The sequence below is a fragment of the Phalacrocorax carbo genome, chromosome 5 (genome assembly GCF_963921805.1).
Source record: "Phalacrocorax carbo chromosome 5, bPhaCar2.1, whole genome shotgun sequence".
NCBI classification, from domain to species: domain Eukaryota; kingdom Metazoa; phylum Chordata; class Aves; order Suliformes; family Phalacrocoracidae; genus Phalacrocorax; species Phalacrocorax carbo.
In genome coordinates, this window is record NC_087517.1 from 8,832,151 (window position 1) to 8,858,894 (window position 26,744).

Consider the following 26,744-nt stretch of genomic DNA (forward strand, 5'->3'; position numbering starts at 1 on the left):
CCATAACGCATCAATTTCTCCAGGAGGAGACTGTGGGGGACTGTATCAAAGGCCTTGGAGAAGTCCAGGTAGACAATGTCCACTGCCCACCCCATGTCAACCAGACACTTTGTCAACTTTGTCATAGAAGGCCACCAGGTTTGTCAAGCACAATCTGCCGCTAGTGAAGCCATGTTGGCTTTTCCCAATCATGTGCTTCATTTGACTTGTGATGGCCCCCAGGAGGATTCATTCCATAAGTTTCCCAGGGAAAGTATCAGTCTACGTAAATAGTCTAAGGAGCTATCAAAGTAGAAAGATGAACTGCAGGGCTGACATTAATTGTGGCCCTAGATAATTAAAACAAAGTGTTGTTGATTGTGTGTTGTTTAATGTTATATATTCTTGCACTTGATTTTTCTCTTGAAGAATATAAATTGTAATGTCAAAGATTCTATGGCTTATTAATTAAGAGATATACTTTTTTTAAGTTCTATGCAATTAGCAGTTCTAATCCTTTACTATTTGCAGAGTAATTATTCTAAATATTTTATTAGTCTACATAGAAAGGAACAAAAAATTGCTGTTTGTTAGTTCCTGTGCTGTGGGTGTCAGAATCTTTAATCTTACTTTACATGATTAGATGTTACTGTATCATACACAATTAATAAAATCTAATAAAGTACTTTCTAAAGCTGGTCCTCCATCTGTGTGCTGTAGAATCTGAAGACTGCCTATACACAGGACCTAGTAAAAGTAATAGTCAAAATGTAGAACCTAATCCATTCATGCCTAATAATGTAATTTAATGAATGTCAGCACTTTTAAGAAATCTTTTAGTATCTCTTCATATTTGCTTGTTACACAAGTGTAGCTCATGACAAGATGGAGCCTAGTCTGTTAGAGCATTGTAAAATTATTCCATCCTTCCTTCCTACCTATATTCATTGTCCTATTGCTAGTGTGAGCTTCTTTTGAAATGAGAGACTGTATGTATGTATGTATATATGAGTATATTCCAATGTATTACAGTGTACATCTAGGGAAAAGTTCGAGCAAGTGGTGTCATGTTTTTGTTATATAAAAGTTTGGATTCAGCAGGTAAGGTTTCTTCTCTGGTTAGTAACTTCTCTTGACTGGTCACATTAAAACAAAAAAAAGTTGGATAACTCTGAGCTAAGTTTCAAGTGAATCAAGTACTAAAAGAGACAAGCTATCGACTGGCACAGGGATAAATGGTAGTAGCCAGTACATATACAACATAGTAGATTATTTAGTTTCTTTTCTTTTGAATGTCTGTGTGGGAAGAATATTCCTGCTCCATACATGAAATAAATCGTTTTTGCCCTTCCTGGAGTACTCACATGGCAGATATGAGGGGAATGGTGGTTTTCTTCAAGAATTTCTGGCAATGTGAGGAAAACTGTAGTCATTTCAACTGTTGGATATGGACCAGCAGGTTATGAAATCTAAGTGTGAAAAAAGGGTTGAGGCTTCATTTTCACAGAAAACTTTCTTTAAGTGGCTTCCGTATCAGTGGAGTTGTGTTTAACATTTCTTTCTCTTTTTTTTTTCTTATGCTTGGGTGCTGTTAAATGTTTTCCGCAATAAATTTCTGTAATACTCTTTAGGTTTTATTAACTTCTGTTTAACCTAGAAATTTTCTCACTGAACAATATGAATCAGTATAATACAGTGTCTTTGTAGTCAGCCCAAATGAAAGCTATCATGTACTTTGATAAGAAATATATATACATATTCTCCCATTGCTCCTTTTACCTATAATCTTTTACATCCTTTACCATTTACAGCAAATTCTGTTTCCACTGTCCTGACTGATAAATACCATACATTTCTAATCAAATGAAACAGATGACAAATAACAAATGGTTCATACCATCTTGTATCCTATTTTATGTAGTTTAAACTAATTCTGATTTCCTGGATATCAAAACTCCTTTGTGCCTTAAGCATTTTTAGTTGGCTGCTCTTGAAATGCCACTTAATTTACTTAAGCAGTTATGATCAAATGCCTTCTAACTCTACAAAGCAAAAAAAAAAATCTCTGATAACTTCTCTGTGCATTTGGAGTGCTGAAAAAATTTGAAATATTAATGAAGTATGGTGAATAACATATAAACTCCTTGGTGGAATTTCATTTTTTAAATCTGCTTTCGTCACCAGAATAATTGCAATTTTTTTTAAATGGTAGCCAGAAATCTAGGAAAAAATATAATTCTGGATGTGCATCAACCCCCATACAGCTTTTTCAGGTGTATGTAGGTACATACACAATTAAAGTAAAACAATAATGTTATATTTCCAAAGTTATATGCATTAACTTGGAAATTTTTCACAAAATCTTAATTTGCCCTCATGGGTATGTTAGGTATTATCGGACTCTCATTGCCAGACTGTACGCTAGTTCTTGTTTCCAGCAAGAACAGTTTACACAGTCACAGTGCACAGAGGAAAGCTTTGAAGATATTCTAGATTTGAAAAACAGTGTCTGTAAAAGCCTTAGGACTGTCCCAGGTCTTCGTTATCCACTATGGAGCTATGGGCTCTCTGCCCCAATTTAGCCTTAAATGACTGAAATACAGGCTGCCCAAGCACCTGCATAATTGCAAGTGAATTAAACTGATATACTGAGTTAGTGTCAGTCTTAATCTAAACATGTCTGTAAAAGCCATAGTTACTTTAATTTTAAAAATTAATCAGCGATAAATACTGTGTCATCTTTGAAGGCTTATTAAAGTCTGTCATTTGCACTGACATTTATGCAGTGATGATAATTCAGTATGAATTAACTATGTCTAACTGTATGAAATGTTCCAGCTCTTCCGGACTTTATTCTTTGCAACTGCAGTAGTGCAGCTTTCTTAGAAAGTTTTTGGTTTTGGTTGATTATGGAAGAAAGTAAGCTGACAAATCTTTTTTTGTGGCGTTACGTCCTTTCACATGCTACATGTCCTCTGAATTCCTCAAAAAGAAAGGGAAGTATGAGTAGATAATGGATGAAGACTCCAGAAGATGGGATTCAGTTCCCATCTCAGCTGCAGATTTCCTGCATCCTGTACAGTCTATTTCATCTATGTGTGCCTTGGTACACATCTGTAGACAGGTAAAGAGCTGGAATGTGGCAAGTCAAATACCTTGGGAAGCTGGCTGGTTTCCTCTGGCTTCTTCCATCTGGATGTATTTTATACATCGACTCAAAGACATGGAACTGGAAACAATTCAGAGGAGAGGGCTGTAATGCTCTGCTTTAGTCTGGTAGGGTAATTTGTTTTACACAGGAAGCAAAGAGGAAAACAGATTCCAGAAGTGGGGGAATTAAGGTTTTGAGTCTAGATGTGTCTAACCAGCTCTTTGATGCTGAGTTACCACATATAAAGAACATCCAAACTATAGATCCAAGATCCACTCTGCAGGAAAAAAGAATTGGAATTGCCCCTACTCACTCCAACCTTCTCTCTGTGTTCGTTCCCCTATGAAGGTAAGCACCGGTTTGACTTCTTATCTGCATTCATGAAGAACCCACAGCCCTTCCTCCCAGACATCACTAGAAGTCTTCTACGTAAGCAGAGTGCAGGCATGCTCCCTCCTTCCAAGGTTGTGAGTTGATCTGTATGGCAGGAGTTGGCATGTACACTGCATCACATGGTGCACTGTGCTTGGCTTGTGACAAGATGTCCATCTGTTATGGAATGAGTAGTGCCTGCATTTAGGATAGGATGTCATATTTTTGCTAGCGCCTGTTCTGTTTCCTGGCTGTATGTGCATGCCTCACTTGACCACACACGGTCCCATTCCACTCCCCTCTGTTAGATGAGCAGTGTAGCATCAGCTCGTTATGCGGAATTAATGAGTTTTGGTTATGTGGGGGCAGTTTCCACTCTTCAGAAGAGATGATTTGCCCACCTTAGCCTATGATGGCACACACTAATGCCTTGCTAAAAACACAGTATATACATTCAAATTAAAATAAACATTGCCAACAAGGAAATGGTTCCCCTGGTTTGCTGGGTGTTCCCCTCCCCTCCAAGAAGTTCTGCAATGGGCACGAGTTCCACTGGCCTCAAAAAACAATGATTGAAGGCTGCTCACAACCTTGCATTTTTCACCAAATAGCAAGCCACTGGGGTAGTATTAAATTGTAACCTTGAAGTTATCAAATGAAAAGCCTAATTCAAGTGTGAAAATCTCATTGCTTGCGGGTGAGTGAGACTCAATGAAAGTTTCAGTAAACTAAGCTGCAGTAGAAGCAGTATCTGCTAGGGAAGAGTCACAAAACCACTCTAATTTTAATTATAGAATTTTGCCCTCTTGCCCTTTGCAGTTCATCATAGAAAGATGTGTTTTGTTTTAATAAATTGAGCTTTGGGAGAGAACTCACTCAGGATAATAAGCTAAATGTTCAAATATATTAGAGGGGTAATTTCCCTTGTATCATCACCATTAAACAAATGAGGAAGTATGTCGAGTATTTCCCATATTATGTTTTTACTACCCTGCAGAGGAAGAAAGACATTATATCAATGAACTATAAAAAAGATAAAAAAGACATATGAGAAGGGTACATATTTCCTTTGAGGGGATTGAGAAGATAACTTTATTTTGAGTAGGGTGCTGGTGGTTTTTGTTTTGCCTTTACATTATTTTCCCTTCCTTTTATTTTTTCTCATTTTCCATGTGCTACAATGTGAAATGGTAAGAAAATTAATAATTACATTATTTTCCATGGAAAGAAACATGCAGTGTGCATGTGCAAAGAGCCCGAGTTTCTGAAAATAACTGTGAGGAAAAGCTTTTTGTTTATTGAAAGTCAGCCGCTTCACTTTGGTTTCTAGGAAATTCAAATCACTTTGATGCATAGAAAAATCATGAAACTTTTAAGTATTTTGTAGCAGCAATGTTGTAAATATTTTGTAGCCACCAGTCTTCTTCCAGCCAGTACATTTAATCTGATCGAGCCAGAAGCTTCTTCTTAGCTCAGTGCCTTGGCCATCCACATAACTAGATTCATTATGTTGATCAGTCACCAAAGGCCAACCTACTTAATCCTAATTAATGGATTATTTTACTTTCAAATCTTTTCAGTAGGAGACTTTTATAATTAGTTTTCTGAACTATGCCTAAGATTTCTTTTTTTATATAGCCAGGGATCAGACGATGAGGCAGGGAAAGTCTTATTTCCAAACTTATCCAGTGGCTGATAATGAATCAGCATTGACTCGCATCACTGGTTTCAAAAACAGCCCAGTTTATTCCAGCTCTTTGCTGGTAATAGTATTGGCAAACTGTTTTAGCTTCCCAATAACCGAGTAAATTTTAAATTAAAACCAAAGAAGTGCTATTAAGCTGAATGTATTCCATAATCTGTTGATGCTTGAACTCTTCTACTGTAGATCTTCGGTGGCTCAGTTGTTCCCAGTCTTTGAGAAGCAGATCTCATGGATGCTAGCTCTTTCTCCTCCTTGGCTGTTTGTACCCTCCCTTCTGCCAGCTCATGCCCTCCTGCTGTTCAGATATTCCACTGTGTCTTTTCCGTCTATGCTACATGCTGCCCATGAAGCTGCATTCTCCATAGCTGGCACAGACACTGAATAGTTTTCAGTGGTCAGTGCACCTTATCAGTTGGGATTTAGTAGAAATAATATCTTCATATAAAAGATGAAGATTAATAGAAACCTCTTCTGTGCAGAGAGTTAAATTCAGTTAGCATGTGATGACTATTGGAAGAGAAGAGAACGTATTTCCTGCAGGCATGTAAAATACTGAGGATCTAAAAGGACTTTTCTTTTTTCTCTCTCTCCTTTTAGACTTTTTTTCCTAAGCCAGTCAAAATTGATGGCAATTTCTTTTTGGCATGCAAAAGTGATCTAGTCAGGATATGAATTTACACAGCAATGTTGAAAATAGCCCTGCCTACTAGGTGTAGGAAGAGCTGTTCAGGTTTGCTCTCTTTTTCTTTGCTGTAACCATTTGCTGCTATCATTAGAGAAAGACTGCTGATCCACTGTTCCACCAAACAGTTCCATCTCCTGAAATGGGAGGGTGCCTTAATATAAATAAGCCTGCACATTAAGTCACTGCCTCCATGACTGGTGGGAGAGGCATGGAGGAGGCCATGCATAGCTGCATTTTTCTGACTAGTTCAATGAAAGCTTAAAATACTTGGTTTCTAAAATCAACTGTGGTGCCTCCTAGGAATTTTAGTCTGAGTAACAGATGGTATTGTTTTCTTTTCTAACTAAGTCTAAGGAAAAAAAAAGAATATTGAATTGCGTCTCCTATGAAGCACCACAGTTCAGAAGTTAAATGTTTTGGGTCGCAACATGCAGAGCTTCTGAGTTTTTTTGGCACACGTTGAAAAGGTAAAAACTTCCAGATTGACTCTCTGCTTTCTACTATGAGATACCCATGAAGCAGTAATCTGTTGAAATTTGCTAATTCAGCAAGGTGCTCAACAGAATATGCTCTGACTAGTGTTCCTATTCTGCTTAGTTTTAAAACTATGTTTAATTGTTTTAAGTGTGACATCATGTCATACCCCATCAACTACTCGTATAAAGGGAATTTTGCTGAATATCAGAATTTTTCTTCTTTAGTTCTTAAATTTTCTCCTTGACTGCTCATGCAGTCAATCTAGGTTTTAATAAATGTTACTGGCTTTCTAGCATCAGATATTTTAGAGCTCTTATCACACACATCAGTCTGTCCAAGTGAGGTACAAGGCACCTTGGAAAGGCAGAGTGAGTAACTTATGCTGTTCCTGATCTGTACCTTCTCAAGGTAGAAGGGCGTGAAATATCCTTTTCCAGGGCAGCGAATACAACATCCTCCAGGTGGAAGAAACATTTCTTATACGCAATTTTTAATTCACATTAATATTTTAGTCAAGATACTGTTTAGAAGATGTTTTAGTTTGCCTGTAGTGTTGATTTTTTGCCTAAATTATGGTGCATGGAATTGTGAAAATTATAGGTCAACTATAGGATCCTCGAGAGTATATTGAGCTCTGGAATTTTTACAAAAAAATGAGAACATAGATAAGCATTTAATATTCATTTTAGCACAACCAAATGTAATGTCATGTATTTATTGTACAAGCAGACTATAAATTCAGGTTTTTCTATGATATTCCAAATTCCAGTACAATAGCTCTTTTCTTACAGTTATGTACCACCTGTGGTACTTACTTGGCTGACATAACAAACACTCTTTACATAGTTCAAAAGTATTGAATATGGCTACAAGATTAATGATTTGGTGCCAGAAGGTCTGAGAAATAGGTGCAGTCAGTGAAGAAAAGGTAAGTCACGGAAGTCAAGGAAAATCGTCTTGGTTTTATTAAACCTGTCAGATTTTCTCTATTGAAATAAATGTTAACCGTGTTCTGCGAAGAGTCCTTGCTAGGTTGCAGTGAAAGAATCTGATATTTCAGTCTGACTTTTATAATTTAAATAATGATAGTTTTTCAGTACCCTTCTCTCCATGTATAGTGCCTTCTTGCACGTAATCAGTAGATAATGTAACTTACCTTTTTTAGCAATCAGGCATGTGGTACAATTGAAAATTCACTCTCCCTGCTGAATGAAATGAGATTTTCCAACACTGTGTTATAGATCTAGGTGACTCTGTTTATCCCAACACATCTATCATTTCACAGAGTGAGACTGAGTAGTTTTTTTAAATAGTTTCTATCGGGTATGCACTCCGGGCCCAGTTCTACACAAGCAGTTTCTGTGAGCCTTCTCATTGCTCACAGTGGCACTTCTTTCACAGGAAGGATTTGTATGGCAGAGATTTTAGAATCATATCTTATATTTTTAATTTACATAATAAAGCATGCAATTCGGCTGACAGTAGTGACAGTTGTATAGTTCATAGACTAAATAAATAGCTGCAGTTCATGTCAAACTAGCATTATCAAGAAAATCCCAGTATTCTGTGAACATTCTCCACTGGCTCCATAGGCAATCCCCATTAATTTACTTCAGCTGTTAGGGCTGAATCCCTTACAACTCCTACATAGCAAAATAATTTTTATCTTCTAATTTCTCTTTACTGGCCTTGGAAAACGATGAAACAATAATGAGGTCTGCATGGTGAAGCACTTTTTTTAATTTGATAGTGATTTCCTTTTTGTTCATTTTGCAGAAATACAGAATTGGAGATTGACTAGGATTCTGGGCAGGTATAGTTACACTTAAATTACTGGAATTACTGGAGCTGTGCTGACTTGTAGCATATATAGGCCTTGGCTCCTGTGTTGGCCATATGTTTAACTACACATGTGAAATCTATATGATAAACATACTCATGGAATTCAATATTCACTGGCTTTATTATGCAACCACTTTAATAATCCACAGCAGAAAATACTCAAATGATTATTTTTAAGTCTGCTTAATCTGTCGTCCTGACAAGCCCAGATTTTAAGATTAGTTATAAATATATAAAGAGAATAGATAAATCAAATGTGGAATAGTCTGACTTCGGTCCATTACATGGGACTCTTGATTGTCACTGATGGTTTCATAGATATCTGATGACTCACTAATGGATTATTTCATTTCAGTGTATCATCAAAACAGCTGTACATGGACCCCATATAACCCTACAAGCGCTGACATGCATGAAGACATGCTTTAATATACATTTGTCTGCTTAAGATCTGCAGTACTTGTGAATGCCAAGGAGAGGTTTGTTTTTCCATGAAGACAATATTTTTTTTCCCCCCAAGTGTTTTTCAATTAAATGTTTTCACATATTGCCCATCCCTGCCAGTTGTAAGTTGCCTTTCCCTATATGGGGTCTGGGAGGTCCTCCATTCTGTTTCTTCTCAGGTTGAGCACCTTTCCTCTGCTTCCCACATCAAACAGCTAAAACAGGGGCTCTGCCCCAGGATAGCCTCCATTCTGCCGTTCAGCAGTGTGCAGCTGTCACCTTCCTGCTGAGACCAAGAACAGCCATCTGATCTTTTTGATGTTTGTGCCCATGTTTCCTATGCAGGTGGAGAAATTATTAGATTGCCTGGCATGGGTCTCCAGTTGCAGCTGGGATATACAGGCACATCATGCCATCTAGAGGGCAGAGTCTCTTCCCTTCCCACAGGAATAACTGTCATACCTGCTAGCCTTCCATCACAGGTGGTGACAGCACTCATTCATCTTTGCGATTCATGCATGTTTCTACTCCTCTTCTGATTAGTATGTACTCATACAAGGCCAAGACTTGGAAATTATTTAGGAGAAATGCTCAATTAGTAATTACAGCTCTTTCCCTTCAATCAGCCTGCAGGTCTCCTTGTTGTCTTTGCTCAAATTGTGTGTTCTTCCAGAATAGTCTTCCTGATTTTAAATGCTTTTGGTCTTAATGTTTAAGCTCTTTAGGAAAAACTTTTAAAAAGAGGAAGCAAGTAATACCTGGGTTTGTCATTCAGCTTCTTGGTAAACTGTAAAAAAAAAGAGAGTACTTACAAATTGGTTATTTGGCTAGACAAAGTCCTCTGTAAAGTTATTGCAGCAACAGTTTCAGGTCAGCTGAAGAAATGGGTCTGAGGGTTGCACATTATGTTAGACTGTTGTGCATTACAGAAGAAATTAAAATCTTCCTTTCTTGTATTGCAGCTCTCGCACTGAAATGCTTGGCTAGCATTTCTTGTAATACTTTATGGTAGGCTGGAAATGAGTGGAGACAGGCTTTTCAGTGAAGAGGTCATATGGATAAAAGAGCTAAAGTTTCTTCTTACCTGCCTCTTAATAGCTCCCTCTTTTTCTTTTAAATCTTACGAAGTTTGCTTCTTTAGACCTTAGACATGTGCCAGAGAAAAGCCTCTTGCCTCCTTGTTGGTAATTTCCTTCGGTCCTATATTGCTTTGATGTCATTATACTTTAACCTCTATTACTAATAGTGACAGTTGGGACATTCTTTCTTAAATAGGCAATGAATGTTCTTTCTGTAACCTTAAATCTGATCTGTATCATCATGAAAACAATTTTGTTACACATTGTAGTGTCTCCCCAGTGCTTTGCAGAGATAGCTGATCACTATGTACATAAATTAATTTGATTAAATTAAGGTAGGATGAGTGAAAGAGAGAAAGAGGCCGTGTTACAAGCTTTATAAACAATAAAGTCTTTTTATAGAGTTCCCTGCCTTGCAAGACAGTTCAAGTAGCAGAAACAGTGTAGCTGCATGGCATAGTTTTCATCTGAACTAATTAACTCTTCTTGAAAAGCAGTGTATTATCTCCAGCACAGCAACGCATTAGCAACCTGAGCCAGCTTTAGCAGATCTTCGCAGAGCTGTTGGATGTAGTGTTGTCGTAACTTCACTGCTAAGGAAAAGGCTTGTGTCTTCCTCTTGGTTCCTCGTGGTGTGGCAGAATATATTTTTTTTTCATTCTGGTGGTGGTCTTCTTTGTATTCTTTTTATCAAATAATTTGTCCTTCGCAGTGACCCCAGGGTAACCATTCAAAATTTCACCCAGTTAGAAGGGTAGAAACAGGTATTCTTAGTTCATTGTAAAAAAGAACTTGCTAGTATTAGGCAAAGCCTGTATTTTTCACAAAGAAATTGAATAGAAGTAAGAGATGAGAACTTCTCAAGTTTTTAAGCAACTGATTTGCCCCACTAGTGACCTCTGCCAGGCAGGAATATCTCCCAGTTGCAGGCTGATCTGACAGAGCAGTAATGTGATCGATCCTAGGTATATATTACATTGCATAGTATTTCATACATTGATTTATTTTTGTTCTTTTCTCTGCATTTTCCCTGTAGGCCAATCAATTAATCACTGATACTGCTCTTGAACAGCAGTGTGGAATAAGAAAACAGCAACATTTCCTCATGTTTGATACTAGTGTTAGTGTATTTGGCTATGTGATGTCAAATTTGGACATGTGAAGTTGGGTGCAGTTCCAGTGGCTGCACTTGGGTTGTGCTCACTTATGTGTGATGCGAATTTGGCTCATTACATAGATCAGAGCCAGGCTGTTGGGCTGCTGCTGCTGCTGAGCTTTTCGTGCCTGAGCCTCTTACTGGAGCACCTCTGGATCCCATCAGCTTTGACTTAATGTGTATTCCATATGAGACTGTTACTGTCATCCAAAGCTTGTTTTTTTAAGAACTTTTACAGTTTGCTACCTTCTCCCCCAGTGTGTGTAGACTAATACTTTTCTTGGATCTCCTAGGGTTGTAGTTTACCAACAAATGTAAGTACAATGAACAAAATCTGAGATAAATTGTATATGCTGAAGAATAAAGCTATGTAAATAATTAGAAAGTATTTAGTGTGGTACTGTAACACTTAAATAGTTACCTTTCATGTAGCTGGCTTTAATGTATGTGTTTCTGTACAGTTTCATATTTTCTGTTTCCATGAAATATTTTCTGTTTTCAGTACAAAGCTGTAAAATTATCCAAGTAAAAAAAATGCCTCTGGCACATCTCTGTTGTATGTAGGAAGAAGCCTTCCCAAGAGGCCTGTCTTTTACTTAGGTGTTACAGGATACATTCCTGTTCTGGCAGATGACTTCCTTAGGTCTATCACTATTAATCTAGGATCTGAAGATAGACTGTTGTAATTATATGTCTACCTTAGCAAGCAGTGCAGCGTAGCAGGAGCAGCTTGGTAGAGCCAAGCTGTTGATGCTAAGGACCTGACATACACGTTATATACATTTTGTGGAGTTTACTTTGGCCTAGCTCTAGTTAAGCCCACCAGCAGTTGGAGTTCCTCTTCCAATTTCCTATAAAAGAAACCCAGTCCATTGGCTCCGAGGCCATACTGTGGTGTGAACTGTAGCCTGGACAGTGGAGTGATCACAAAAAACTCTTGAGAAGGACACTTACTGCTCATCCAAGCCAAAAAGCCAACGTAGATGCACCCGATGTCGGCCAGTGCAATAGGAGAAATTTCATACGACTAATTAGGATAACAATCAGGCACTGCCACATCAGGCAGTTTTGAAGGGATCCTTATCCCTCTACATCCATCATCTTTGGAGTGAGCACAGTTTGCAAGGCAGAAAAAATAGACGCAAGTCTAAACTGCTGAAGCTTTTAAAAGAGACAGAATTTGGGGTCTGGGTTGTTGGTTTGTTGAGCAAAATACAATTACTCTGCAAATTCACCATTCCACTCTGAAAGACTGAAAATAAAATTAATCAGAACTTTTAATTTAACAAATGTCAGTTCAGAAATCAACCTACTACAAACTGCTGTGTGGAGCGAGGGGCATTGTTTGCTACTTATCGTGACTATGAAAACAAAAAAGAAAAATGCCCAATGCTTTCAGGAGAAGCAAGGTGTTGTTTGCAAATAGAGTTTTATTTCAGTGAGCAAGAAATGAACAGTAATTTTGTGATTCAGTTATTAGAAGTTGGCTATTGGCTACAAAGCAATTGCTGCACGTTATATGGCATTTGATCCTATTTGTAATACAGTGCACCAATACCTGCTCTGCTTCGCTTTGCTTCGCAGCTCCTTGGCTGGAAGGGAGAGAAATAACTGAAGCCATCAAAAGAAGTTCATTTTAAAATACCTGGGGCAGTTGACTTACGGGTGACTTCTGATGAAGAAAGGGAAATTGCAGGAAACATTGCCTTCAGAAATAACCCAATGCTTCCATGCAGTTAAAAACAAAGAAACTTGTTATAAATTTATGTTATGAATTGTGAAACAGTTGACATTAATAGCTTATTGTGGTGGAAACCTTTTAACTCCAAGTGTTTAAAGGAACAGAGTAAAATGATTCATCATAGAAGGAAAATAATGTATTTTATACTTTATTATGTTTAAAAATATTTCGTGACAATATCAATTATAATATCATGTAATACTTTAAATCTATTGCATAGTATAGCATAGTAATTCTTTTTCTTAGAATTAAAAAAAAAATAAGCTCAAGGGGTATTTTTAAAAAGGAAACCAGTTGTATATTTTCTTCCATTTCATAAATGTTTTTTGGAGAAGAAAAAATCAGATTTTCCCACTTAAAGAATCATTGGACAACAGGGAACTGGTATGAATTTCCCATCACACAGCCAGTGAATGTGACATTTAAGCATATGGGATCAGTGTTTTCCAGGCTGTCAGTTTAAATCACTTTATTTCATCATTATTTTTGTTTAAACTAAATGAAGAAACTAAGGATAAATAATTGGGAAAAAAATATTCCTTGATAAAAGTTCAGCATCCGCTTTCTCTGAAGACAGGGCAAAACATCTGTTGTTTCACCTTCCGCGAGAGCCAAAATAACTGGTTATGGGAGACAATTAATAGTGTTGTTGATTATACATTAAAAAACATGGGGGAAAAAGCAGGAATGCTTTAAAGTTTTGAATCTTCTCTGTATATCATCAACCCCAAGCACACTCAATTGCTTAGTTTCCCAGGGGGAGGGGGAGTGGGGGAGTGGGAAGGAGGTTGGTGTTGGTGTTCCTTGAAGATATGGAAATGCACACATAAATGATGCCAGATTTAGGTCCAAATTTGAACTGTTTGCTATCCTTTAATAGCAGGCCTCCAGTTCAGGTGCATGGAGCAGCCTGGAAGTGCCAGATATGGCATTGGGGCCATTTTTTGCATTGGCCTATGAAATTATATTTTGTGTTCTTTCCAATCATATTAGAAAAAATATATATAAAAGCCACTTTAAAGAAGAGCAGCTCTTGATAGATAGAATTCCTAGAAATTCAAAAAACCTTTCTTGTATATATATATATGTGTGTGTGTGTGTGTAATCCTTGGCTTCCTGGTACTTAATTTGAAGGTTTTGTACTTAATTCTATCAACTACAATTTTTAACTTATCTTAGTTTTTAAAGAAAAATACGTCACAATTTTTTTAATTAAATAGGTTCTAAAATGACGTTCCATTCCTGAATTGTACATTTTAGCGTGACCTGCCAAAATTTGAAAAGGTAGATTAAATTTGCTAAAAGGAGTAGCTAAATTCTTGAATTTTGACTTCTGAAGAAAATGAGCTTATGGACTTTGTGGCTTATTCCTATACTTAGATTTTGAGGTGTGTCCTGTAAAGACAAACTGTTTGTCTCTTGTGATTCTTTGTTCGTCTCTTGTGATTCTTTGTTCATACCCACGTCACAGCACCATGAGTTGGTAGTAGTACCGCCTGTGCTTACTATGAACGTCTCAGCTAGACAAGTAGGAAAATATAAGAAATGGGTTCTGCTGGAACAGAGTTGCCCAGAGATTAATTTTCATAAATGGATTTGAAATGCCTATTCTTTTCAAACTCTACATTAGATTAACCTTGAAGTTGAGTATGCTACTCGGGAAAGTGTGGATAATGGAATCACAAAAAGTAGAAGACTCTCACTGTGTCAGTAACCTCATGGGCAAAGCTGACGAGGTTTGAAGGATAACTCATTCAAAGTAAATTCTAAAGTTGCCTTTCTTATTGCTTGAAAACTGTCCTCAAAGTATATGAGTTTTCCTCAAGATCTGAATGAAACAGAAACCTACCTAAAACCTTCTGTTTTGTGATTAGGCAAGTGAAATTTTTAAAAAGTGGTTGCCATGTGTATTATTTCAGAAGGAGATATTTGTACTGGTTTCAGTTCCACTTATACCTTTGATCAAAATCTTCTGCAAAGTGTTTCCTTTCAAATGAAAGCAAATATTTTCTTTGAAAATGGCTGCACTGAAGTTTTTTTATCAAGCTTCTGCGTTGGATATATAGATAGTCAATGGTTTTGAACTTATTTAATTACTAATTTAAAAGACTTTGAATTTTCCCTGAAGAGTTTGGTATTTTAGCAAGACAAATTGAAATAAATGCAACTGACCAAATGTGATACGATTAACTCTTATGTGAGTTTTCAATATTTATGGATACGTTAAATACAATTTGATATTAAACACAAAATGCCCTTCAAGATGAATCAGGTCCACACCGCTTGCCTTTATCTGCCTGCATGAATGGTAAGAATCTTAGTTTCACTTAGAATTTCAGGACCTCATACTTTTTTCATGGACCAGGGATTTTATTTTTAGCTCTTTGATAGAGGAAATAACTGCCTGTTAATATTACATGGGGAAGCACAGTAAGACTGTCAGAGTGAAATGCTCTCAGTTCTTAGGGGAGAACACTTCCATAAGAGAACAAATTGCTTAAAACAAGAGGAAAAAAAAGACCGAGATGGAACAGCAGCTTGTGGTTCACAGTTTGTAAGGGGAAGGATCACCAAATATAAATATTGGAAAATGAGAAAATAAACAAATTTCACGACATGCATACACTGTTCCTTGCATAAAAGTTCAGTCTTATGTCTTACATTTGTGTGGCGGCATCATGGCCCATACCACTGTGCCCGGTGCACACTAGTAGGGAAATGCCCCGCACTGTTATCACAGTGGCGGTTTTGGGAAAGGCGAATGAGTTTCAGCATCCCTCCCTCCTGACTGCCCAAGTCAGTGTTGCTGTATGACAGGATTGGCATCACGTGGCTTCATGGGTCCGCCTGCCTGTGAGTGAGAGGGCTTTCTCTTGTCTGTCATTTTACCCCTCATTAATAGCAGTTGCTTCTCTTTTGGCAGCACCGGAGTTTTGTTTGTAGAAGGTGAGTGCCTTGGTCTCCGTGCAGGGCAATGCATGGCACTGAGGCACACAGCTCAGCACGTTGTTGAGAGGCTGAGTGGTAAAAAACAGGGAGTCAAGCTGGACTTCTGGTTTTTCATACTTGTGCTTCATTGCCTTATCAAGTGTATAGGCATTATATAGACCATCATGTGTAGTATATATCTTTAACTTCAGGAAATACACACAACTTTATGCTGCCTGTCTCTGCTTATCTAGATCTCTTTTACTCCTCGTCCTCAAAATGTTTTCTATATGATCATTTGGAAGAATTTTGGGGGAAAAAATAAAGGCATCCTTCATAATTTTAACATATGTGTTCAAAGGCCTGTATTGACAGTGCTTTACCTATGGATATATTGTAAGTTTATTATATTTTCTGTAAATAATGGTAGAATTTGCTGTTTTCTACACTTTGCACACAGGTAGACATACAAAGCTATTATTGATATATCTGTTAGTAGCCAAATATTTATTTGCTGAAAGATAAGCTTGGGCTTGTAATGCAGTCTGTTTTGCTAGAGCTGTTCCTAACCCTCTCTTTAAAATGTCAACTCCAGACATTTCTGTGGTGTCAGAATGGAAAATGTTGAAGGTTTTAAAGGCTTGTCATTCTAAACTACTTTAGAGTTAACCAAAATAAAAAAGACAAATATTAACATTCTTGAACCAGTTAAAAATTTCCAGCCCCAATTTCTGAAAAATAAAATAAAAATGTAAAGGTGTTTCACAGAGGAATTCCCAGGGATATGAGGTTTACTTTTAGTCATTTTTAGGAGGCAGTCTCATCACCACTGTGTGAATCTCATTTGGTTTTGGTTTGTTTGATTCAGCTCCTGAGGTTCAGATGTTTATCCAGTATACGTAGATTTGAAGGATTAAATTCTAGTTATCCCCTTCTTTCAAACAGGAGGCTTCACCAATTAGGCTGTTGTTTCTTCTTGTGGGAACTGGGAAACACAGGAAAAGAGCTCAGTGGTTATGAGCCCTGGGTGGGAGCCTGTCCCTGCGATCTGCTGCAGATCTGCAGATAATCTAGTGAGTTCTCATCTCTGGCAGCATGAAATCCATGCAATTTTTAAAGCTGTTACATAATTTCCAGTGTAAATTCATGTTTAAATACATGAATCAACTCATCAGTAATTTGTAAATCGTACGCAGCTGCACAGACTTTGGGCTGCTTTTTGTTAGGATCATTTAAGCCCAAGTTTTTACATAATCTTAAGTGGTTAGCTTTCTGATGTTGAATAAATATCTTCTGATTTCTAGCATACATTAGAAGAAGGTTATACTGCTGTCTATGAGGCTTCAAAACCATCTTACTGGTAGCACAGCTATAGCACGGCATGGCCTGTGATAGAGACTGCTTATGAGAACTGTTCGTGGCTTGTTCTAATGTCACTATATTTTTGTGTCAGTAAATAATTAAAAAATGTATTATTGACATTTTGAGTTGCAAGAATGATCCCTACCAGTATTGCCCAGTAAGATTTTATATGGCCTTTATGCAGACAGAACTATAATTAACACTTGTACAGTTGTTTTTTATTATTTTACATTGGATACGTGTTGCTTTCTTGCAGTGTTTTACCTGAATGTCAATTGAGCATTGATGGAATATTTCAGATTAAATGTGCCAAATGTTTTAAGTGTGGTTAAAGCGAAAAGGCTATTTTATCATGCTAAAAAACATTCTGAAGATTATGCAACTGAGAAGGCTAAGGACCCATGTGTTTTGAAACACGGGTGAGAAGCCTGGCTGTCATCATATCGCTAATTTGTCCTTTTTGGTTTTTTCCCCTATCTCCATGAGGTAGAAGAAATAGTTAAGACTGGGACATTTGAAAAAGTATACAGTAACATTTAGTTATTAGTCAGCTAAATTCACTGCTTACTTCATCAGTACCTAGCATTCTCCAGCCTCAGTTACTGCCCTGGGGATGGGGCGTCAGGGAGCAGAGCTGTAGCACATGGGCCACGGTTCGGCAGGGAAACACTCCGTGGTTGCTCCAATGTTGCTCTGACAGCATAAAGCAGAAGGTGGAAACATCCAAATGTTGATAGGTAGGTTGTGAGGTGCAGTTCCTATTTTACTCCTAGCAAAGTGCTTTATAAAGGCTCTGGAAAGCGGCCAGCGGAAATGCTTTCACAGTGCTAGAGTTAAATTAAAGCTTTTGTTGCTATAATTATGTGGACTTAAAACCACAAATGTAATTTTCTCTACTTCTAACCAGCATAACTATGCTGTTAAACTTTTCTCTGACAATGTGTTGAGTTAGCCTTCCAAATGACAAATTTTTGGTGTAACATGGACAGAATAATATAGAATTTCCTGTGACCAAAGATATGGAGATGGCTCAAGTTGTAATTTCTTCCTAGAAGGGCAGCTTAACAAAAAAATGCTCTAGGGCCCTAAGAAGAGATTGTAACATTACTTCTTACTTTACCAACAGGCTTTGACCTAGGTTTTGACCTCTCATGTGTGCTGTATGAAGCTATGACCACAAAAATACACAAAATCAGAGGCTGAAAGCAGGAAAAAATTGCTGAGCACATTTGAAGTTCTTGGACAGCTATTAATACACTGCACAGGGCATGACAAATGAGTGTCTGTGTAAATCAATAAAGCTTTCTATAAATGGACGAATAGTTTAGTATGAATAACAAAGAAGTGCACATGGTAACCGGTGTTGTAGCATTCTGTCAGGGATTTTAAAGTTCACTGTCATAACTTTGTTCCTCTTGACCTTTATTGATGATACCTTCAAAGCATGTTGAGCTGCTAACTTGACGTACAACCTTTAGACCTTCATCTCCTGCCCATGGCAGGGGGATGGACTAGATGATCTTTAAAGGTCCCTTCCAGCCCAAACCATTCTGTGAATCTATGATCTCCTTTTCCCTTAGTGCAAAATACATACTTCTCTCCCCTTTCTTCCCACTTCCTCCCCCCATTCTTTTGTTTTGTTGCAACTTTACCGTGGATGAGTAAGGAAAACAGTCCTATATGTGCTTCTCTTTTATTTATGCCTTCTAGTAGAAAATTCAGTGGTTTAATTCATTTCATTGTGGCTATAAAACTGTAGAGAGTTATTTGTTGAAGACTTCCTGATAGGTACATGAAATAATTCTTCACTTAAAGGCCCCAGTGCACCAAATATATCCTAATTCATACATCGCTGGAACATGCTAGCTAGATAGCAAAATGTTGTTGTTCCTGTTCTCTTGACTTAATAAATCAAGGCACAGAAAGGTAAAGTTTAACTTTTTGAAAAACACTCTAGGGACTTAAATCCAAATCTTATTTTCAAACATAATTTAAGCACTTCAGTTCGCTCTTTCAAGAAGCACACAGAAATGGCTTTTGCAGGATGTTAAGTGAAAATTGTCCTCTGAGGTGCCACTTAGAGAGGTAAATCTGGAGGACACATGGATGTCTCATGACATTCTAAGACATGAGAATGTGTCTACCACTTCTACCAAATATAGGTAAACGTTGAACAAAGTATAATTAGTAGACAATCCTTAAGTTTTTGTAATAATCCTCTCTAAAATTATTAAAAACGAAGAGGAGAGAATACAGAAATCATCCTAAATATCTTTATCAATACCAGAGTATATTTATTAAGTGTATATTTATTTCAGCTATTTGTAGTCTGGTGCTATTATTCAGCTGAAAGGTGCCATGATCTACGAGTGTAGGTGAGGACTGAACTGGCACAGTGAGACTGGTGGGGGATGTCATGCTTTGACCATGTAAACTCAGAAGAAAAGACACTGAGCTGGAAAAGAGCAGAGCACTCTTTGGCCCAGAGCCTACTGATAATGAATACTTTTTGGGAGACAACATTTCCGTCTGTTTGGGGCAGGGGGGTGGGGGGCTTGTATTTGTTTTTTTCCTATGATGCAAAAAGCTCTAGTGTCATTTGTTGTTCATTAACAAAAAAGTAAATCTGACCACATTAAAGATGATTTTGAGATGCGTTTTAGAGTTCAGGTGGAGATGCGTTTGCCCAAGAATTTAAAGGTTACGTGGTTGTACTGCCTGAATGGATATTTCTTGTGTTTTGGTGTTAAGGGTATCCTAAAGGTAATTATCATGACCTTTTTAGAAATTTTTTTAACAATTGTAATTAATTGGCTTGCCTTTACTGATCCAGCATATAACATGTTTTTAGAAACATGAAAAACGCTAAGGCTGCCATCTGTCTCCTTGTTTCTTTTATAGCATCATGAGCAAGAATTCATTGTGAACCAAGGAACTTCCTCTTGCCCCAAAGGAAAATTAATTAATTTTAAGGAAACATTGTGTAATGTGAAAACAAATACAGTTTATTTTGTTGCACCTGACTTGCATCTACACTCATGGGGAATAAATGGCAGATTCTTACTGACTTCAGCGGGAACAGGACTAGACCTCAGTGCATCAGGCGTGCAGTCTGTCTGTTACTAGTCTCAAATGAAACAGTGCAAACAGCTGCCCTTATAGGAGAAAATACAGAGTGTTCTTCAGCATCTGTGAAGGAGAGAGAGAGCTGTTAGCTGACGTGAAGATAATCTTCATCATTACTAGGGCTATGTTTTCCATCCTGAGAAGGGGATTAAAATTAGAGTTGACAAAGTCTCTCGTAATGACTGTATCTTAGCAATGGTATCAATACAAGGCAACCTCTGTTTTATACAAAGTAGTCTGAAGCTTTCACTTTCAAATTGATTTTCCATACACTGAGTCTCACAATTCAGAACAAAGTTGCCTCTAATTAAGGCAGTTGAAGGCTGTTTAGCATTACCCGAGTCATGATTGAAATCTTTAAATTTTCCAATGTTTGGAGAGACTCTTGTGCAAAATACTTTCTTCCAAATCAGAACTAGGAAGTGCCTCTGTTTTGAGATTTGTAGAATCCTTGAATCTATAATGACCAAAAGCAACACATAATGTTTCATCTAATGGTAAATTAAGCCATGGTTATTTTTGGCAGACTGACTGGTACTGCGCTTTGAGACCTGATCCCCCAAGAAGAGACATGCTTGCCTGTAGGCACTGGTGGCAGGCCTTGAACGTCGCTTGTCTGCAGCGGTTTGCTGCGCTGCATCACTTCGGGTGTTTGCGAGGCTGAGGTACAGAGATGGTTTATTTCTAAGTGTATTACAAAATATACCTAAATTCCTAGAGGACAGCTATACCTAGAACTAGAAATCACTATAGAAATCAGCTGATATCTAAGAGAGTACCGTTCTCAGTAATCTAGGTTTTTTTCCTGCCTAGTCCCCTGCTAGGTTATATATGGGAGAAGTGACTGCATTGGGGGTCAGTACTTCTCTACCACTGTCTCTGGATGCCTGCAAGTGTGCAATAGCTTTCATGTTGTGAGAAGCATGGACTTCTTGTTGCAGCTTAGCCTAGTGTATGTATGGCCTGAATATAAAAATGAAAATAAAATGTAATAGTGGTTTCCTCCATGGAGTCGTACTTTGCTTAACTGGCAAAAGATGCCTAGAATATGCAATACTGGAGGTAGGCAGATGCCTTTGAGCAAAAATTGAGCAGACTTACAATAACATCAAAACTCAGTGGTTTCTGTTAAATAAATGAAGGTTTGGATTAGGATGCAGGGGTTTTAGACCACAAGTGCTATTACAAATTTTCCAAATGAATACTTTTGGATGAATGAGGATTATTAGCAAATATTCAGTTGCAATATTGAGTGATTTAGTATATCAAGGACTAGTTTTCCCATGTTGTGGGAACTGGCACAGGATCTTAAGGAAAGTCAGTCAAGCGTTCCCTTCTAGTCCAGTCCTCATTACAAAAATGGCAAATAAATAGGCATGATTTGCTCAGCAATCAAGAAGCACAAAAGTCAAGCTAACACTGACTGCATTACATCCTTTCATTACACTTTTGAAGCCAGTGGTGTGAAAAAGGGTTTTATTATACAGATGTTTTCACTGTGGCTTGATAAGAGCAGAAATGTAGCCTTTATTTATAACACTGTCTAGTTCAGATTTCCTAATTTTTGTAGCCTATTTGGAAAGAGATTTAGCTAACAGATCCAGGAAGACTTAGCTTCCATTTTACAGCCTCATGGCATTCAAAACTATGGAGTAATAGAAATATGGGGAGCTCTCTGGGTAGTTTGTGTAGTACAGCTATGTGTTGTAGTTCTTTTAGACATCTCTGTATGGGAGTGGTCTGCCCTAACTATTTTAGGATAAAATACAATATATTTTTATGCTAGTGAAAATGAAAATTAAGGAAATTAAACTCATAGGTAAACCAAGATGCATGAATGAAAGGCTGTGCAAACTAACCGTTCAATGATTGCTTCAAAACAATAAGAAGAGAAGGCTCTGGGGAGACCTTATTGCAGCCTTTCAGTACTTAAAAGGGGGATTATAAGAAAGATAGGGACAGATTTTTTTAGTAGACCCTGTTGTGACAGGGCAAGGGGTGATGGTTTTAAACTAAAAGAGTGTAGATTCAGACCAGATATAAGGAAGAAATTTTTTACAATGAGGATGGGAAACCACTGGCACAGGTTACCCAGAGAGGTGGTCAATGCCCCGTCCCTGGAAGTGTTCAAGGTCAGGCTGGACAAGCCTCTGAGCAACCTGATCTAGTTGAAGATGTCCCTGCTCACTGCAGGGGCGTTGGATTAGATGACCTTTAAAGGTCCCTTCCAACCCAAACCATTCTGTGATTCTATGATAAGAATTTATTTTGGATGGCATTTTAGGGTGATATTCATAGAGAAAACATCTGAAAATCTTTAAGTCATAGAAACACATTTTTATGTACCAAACATCGCTTTATTTTTATCAGTCTGCAACAATGTGTCTATAAAAGCAAACTGATAACTGTATATGAGAGTCTCGTTGGTATGGACGACTATTTACCCTCCAGCTTCTGATTTCTTACTGCTGCTTTTGCTTTGCAGCTTCTGCTTCTACTTTGCTACTTACTTCTGCATCTATACCTTTTGCTGCCTCATCTCACAGTGCTCTCTGCAGGATCGCCCATAGACTTTTTATAGCCATATGTTGAATCCATTGGTAGGTGACATTGTGAAAATACGATGCAGAGCATTTTACCACCTTTGCTGGCTTTAATTGTACCCTCAAGATAAAGTATGGATTCTATACCGTTGTTTATTTAGACTTGTAAATAGGTAAACTCTATATGCCCTTGTTTCTTACTTTCCTTTTAATCTTTACTCTCTTTCAATATGCTGGATAATTATGTATGTTTACTTTTTCTTCCTGGTCTTCATTTTAGGGTTTACCTGAATTTGAAATTGTTGTTAATGAATTAATTTATTGGACTTTGGGATTTTCATTTTGTTGAATCATTGGCTTCTCTTAACAAGGAAGAGAGAACTGTGCATCTTTCCACAGAATCTTTCAATACAGTACATTACATTAAGGTTTTCTCTAAAATTACACATGTTAACTATATTTATGACTGTTGCTTTGTATAACCACCATTCTTTTGAAGCAGCATTCAAGTAACTTTTATAGGTTGACAGAAGGTTAAAGGGAAGCAAGTAATGTAAATTGCGTAATAGTTGTAATTATGTGAATGCATTGATTTTGGTGTTATGGTTACATGACGTGAAGTTATGCACGGGAGGCAGAGAGGTTTCTAGAGCCAATTTTAACTCATAGATTATATATAATTTTTTAGTTTCTCAGTCTTTAAGAGAAAGCTAGTTGAAACTTTCTCTGATGCAGCCGTATACAGCACACTTTAGAGATTTTCCAATACTGAAAGAATTCCTAAAGTCGTCATAATATATAGAAGAACACATTGATTTACTGTAATTTACATACCAGATTGTGCCATTTTGAAGTTTGCACTATGTAAAAATATGAGCCTAATGGAAATTAAAGACAGGTGAAAGGCACTACTCCACAGGAAACTTTTTTTGAGCCAAAAATGTGCACTTGCAAACCAGAAAGGCAACTGTATCCTGGGCTGCATCAAAAGAAGGCTGCCCAGCAGGCCAAGGGAGATGAGTCTCCCCCTCTACTCTGCTCTCGTGAGACCCCACCTGCAGTGTTGTGTCCAGCTGTGGGGCCCCCAGCACAAGAAAGACATGGACCTGTTGGAGTCAGTCCAGAGGAGGGCCACAAAAAGAGGAGCACCTCTTCTATAACGACAGGTTGAGAGAGCTGGGGTTGTTCAACCTGGAGAAGAGAAGGCTGCGGGGAGACCTTATTATGGCCTTCCAGTACCTGAAGGGGACCTACAAGAAAGCCAGAGAGGGATATTTTACAAGGGCATGTAAGGATAGGACAGGGGTGATGGTTTTAAATTGAAAGAGATTTAGACTGGATATAAGGAAAAAAAAAAATTATGAGGGTGGTGAAACACTGGCACAGGTTGCCCAGAGAGGTGATTGCTGCCCCATCCCTAGAAATTTTCAAGGTCAGGCTGGATGGGGCTCTGAGCAGCCTGATCTAGTTGGAGATGTCCCTGTTCATTGCAGGGGGGTTGGACTAGATGATATCTAAAGGTCCCTTCCAACCCAAACCATTCTATGATTCTATATTTAAACTGACATACTGAGAGAAAATTTTCTGACTTTAAGATTGCATTCAGATGTATTAAAATACCTCTCTCACTCTTGAAATGGTAGGAATTGTTTTTTAAGTAAAGACTAATAAATTTATCTGGTTCAGTTAGGGGGTGTAATTCACCAATTAGCTATAGTATGACCAGGGCATCTGGAGTTACCCACTGCCAAAACCAGGCTTATGAAGAGCTGCCACAGTTAAAGGTCTACATGAGATTGCCTTTTGTTTCCTTTTGATAGCAGCTGCCTCTGTCTCCTTCCAAGTGGCTTTCTCAGATAGTAAGTTCACTCTAAACAGAAAAGGCGGAAGGAGAAAAGATATACCAATGTCGTCTATAATGTTTCATTGCCAACTCTATTGCATCTGACAAGATGAGATTGTGGGCATACTTGGAATATCTGCTCTGATATTGTTCTAAATTGTAATGCATGGTGTGAATAATCTCATAAACGAATGTCGGTTCTGTTTTTACTCAAAATAGCAACTTGTAGCAAAATAAATTGTATGGTACTTCTTATTCTAGATCTTAAAGAAGTATACAAAATAAGCACCCTGAGAATTTATGAATTGTCATGTAGTACAAGATACCCTTTGATTAATTTACATATTTATTTATTCTATTTTACTGTAGGCAGAGAATTCAGCACTGGCTCTGGAAAACGAAAGTCAGAGAGAACAGTATGAAAGATGTCTTGATGAGGTAAGGTAGCTAAAAGGTTGTTCTTACCTGGTACTATAATTAAATGAACAAAAATGAATCTCTTCCTTTCTAACAAGGTTGACATTGTTCTGCTATTTTCTAGTATTAGCTCATTCTAATTAATTCCAAGAAGACGTATCTGGCAGTCATAGATACTGTTCTCCATGACCTCTGCTGTAAATCCTGTTTTGACCACACCTCTCCACCAAAAAGTTGATAACCCTGTGACCAATATTTGGAACTGGTTTGGTTTAATTAGGAGGAGGAAATTATAATTTGCCTATTAGGTTTTGTGTACTCCTTTTCTGTAGAGTGGAACACAGGTGGCAGCGGCTTCTTCCATCAAAAATCCCCCAGCTTTTCTATGTAATATATTCTGAAACTAGGGAATTTAATCTCTCAGCTCCCCCTTAGCGTTACATACACAGCTTTTTATGCTGGTTTTTTTCTAGCTGTTGGCTCACTTCTGCTCTATGGCTCAGCTTCTGATAAGACCTTCCAGTCACAGATACAATATATTTTAGCCATCAGTTACCATCTGAGCACTCTAGCAATGCTTACCATTCTAGAAATGTCTAGTATCTCCTGTTGTATGCAGCTTTCTCCTTTACATATAAACTGGTGCTTACTTGTTCCTCCCATTTATCCTGAAATAAGGCTTTTCAGCATACACAGAAGCTTTAAGTAGTTTTAAGACTTTTAGTAACTCGAAGAGTTGCTTAGTAGAAATCATTTACCGGTTCCATAACAACAATGTATATTAGCAAAAATAATTAGCTAACACACAAACAAAACAAAACAAAAACTACACCAGCATCTCAGCTATAGCTTTGGGAAAAGAGTGCATGAGTGTGCAATCCACACATAGCAGGTGACAATTCATGTCTTCATGCCAGCTTTTTAAGTTTTTTAATTAGCATTTGCTGAAGTATTACTGGCATGAGCAAGACAGCTCTGGTACAAGAAACCTCCAGTTTAATGCAGGTTTTCATCAGCAAATCCACGCTTTTGCCACCATAGCATGTTTTTATCAGGGAGCTGGAGTAAAAGAATTGCAGATACACTTTCCCACTGGGTTATGCTCTGTCTGTTTTGCAGCCCTGGGATACCGGCAGAGCCTTGGTCTGCATTGGCCCAAGTCACTCCATTCAGTGCACACTTGAATGATATTTGGATGTCTTGTTGATAAGGATGAAATTACCATAAAATTACTAACTTTAGTTTAAATTACAGAGCTTAGCTTAAAATTATTTTCTGATTGTCTAGGACAAAATCTGCCTGCATAATTAGTTTTGGAAATGAATAAAGCACCATAATTGTCCATTCCAGCAAAACACTCCATACAGATTATAAGGACAGAAGATATGTTTTTATTGTGTTTGCAGTAGCATGATGGATTTCTGACCCAGGGTTCTGTTTTTTACACGCTGTTGCAGTTTAAAAAGTGAATAATTATGCTCTGAACTTTTATTATCTTCAACATTATGTTGGCTGTTTTCAGTTCTTCCATATTATCACAGCTGTATCCATCTTCTCACATTGTGCCAACTTCTTCAGGAGAAAGTGCTTCTCATCACCTTTGTTTTGTGCTTCCCTGCTTTAGTTTTTGTTTGCTTATCTTCTGATTTTTGGCTTCTGTTTTCTGTGCAGTCACCTCTCCTGTCCTTCCCCATGGCTTGGTATCACTTTTTTCTTCTTCGCCTTTCAGCGCCCACAATGCTTTGGCAAGAGCTCTGTAACCGCATTGTTTTAGCTGATACAAACTTGGACCTAGTCCTTCCTGATCACTGAGGTGAAGCTGTTGCCAGTGACTCAGACAACAAAACCATATTTAATAACTGCAAATTCTGCAGGAGTCCCAAGTTAGCACCTG

The 26,744-nt window shown here is 37.7% G+C and overlaps 1 protein-coding gene across 8 annotated transcripts in view; it reads left to right on the top strand.

Moving 5' to 3' along the window:
* The window catches only part of NCKAP5 (NCK associated protein 5), a 409,981-nt gene that overhangs the window by 276,965 nt on the left and 106,272 nt on the right, over positions 1–26,744 (top strand). For all 8 annotated transcript variants that reach the window (XM_064451091.1, XM_064451093.1, XM_064451092.1 and 5 more), the window contains one exon: positions 24,803–24,871. In XM_064451091.1, coding sequence (XP_064307161.1) covers positions 24,803–24,871 — 69 coding nt within the window. The remainder of the gene's footprint in view (positions 1–24,802; positions 24,872–26,744) is intronic.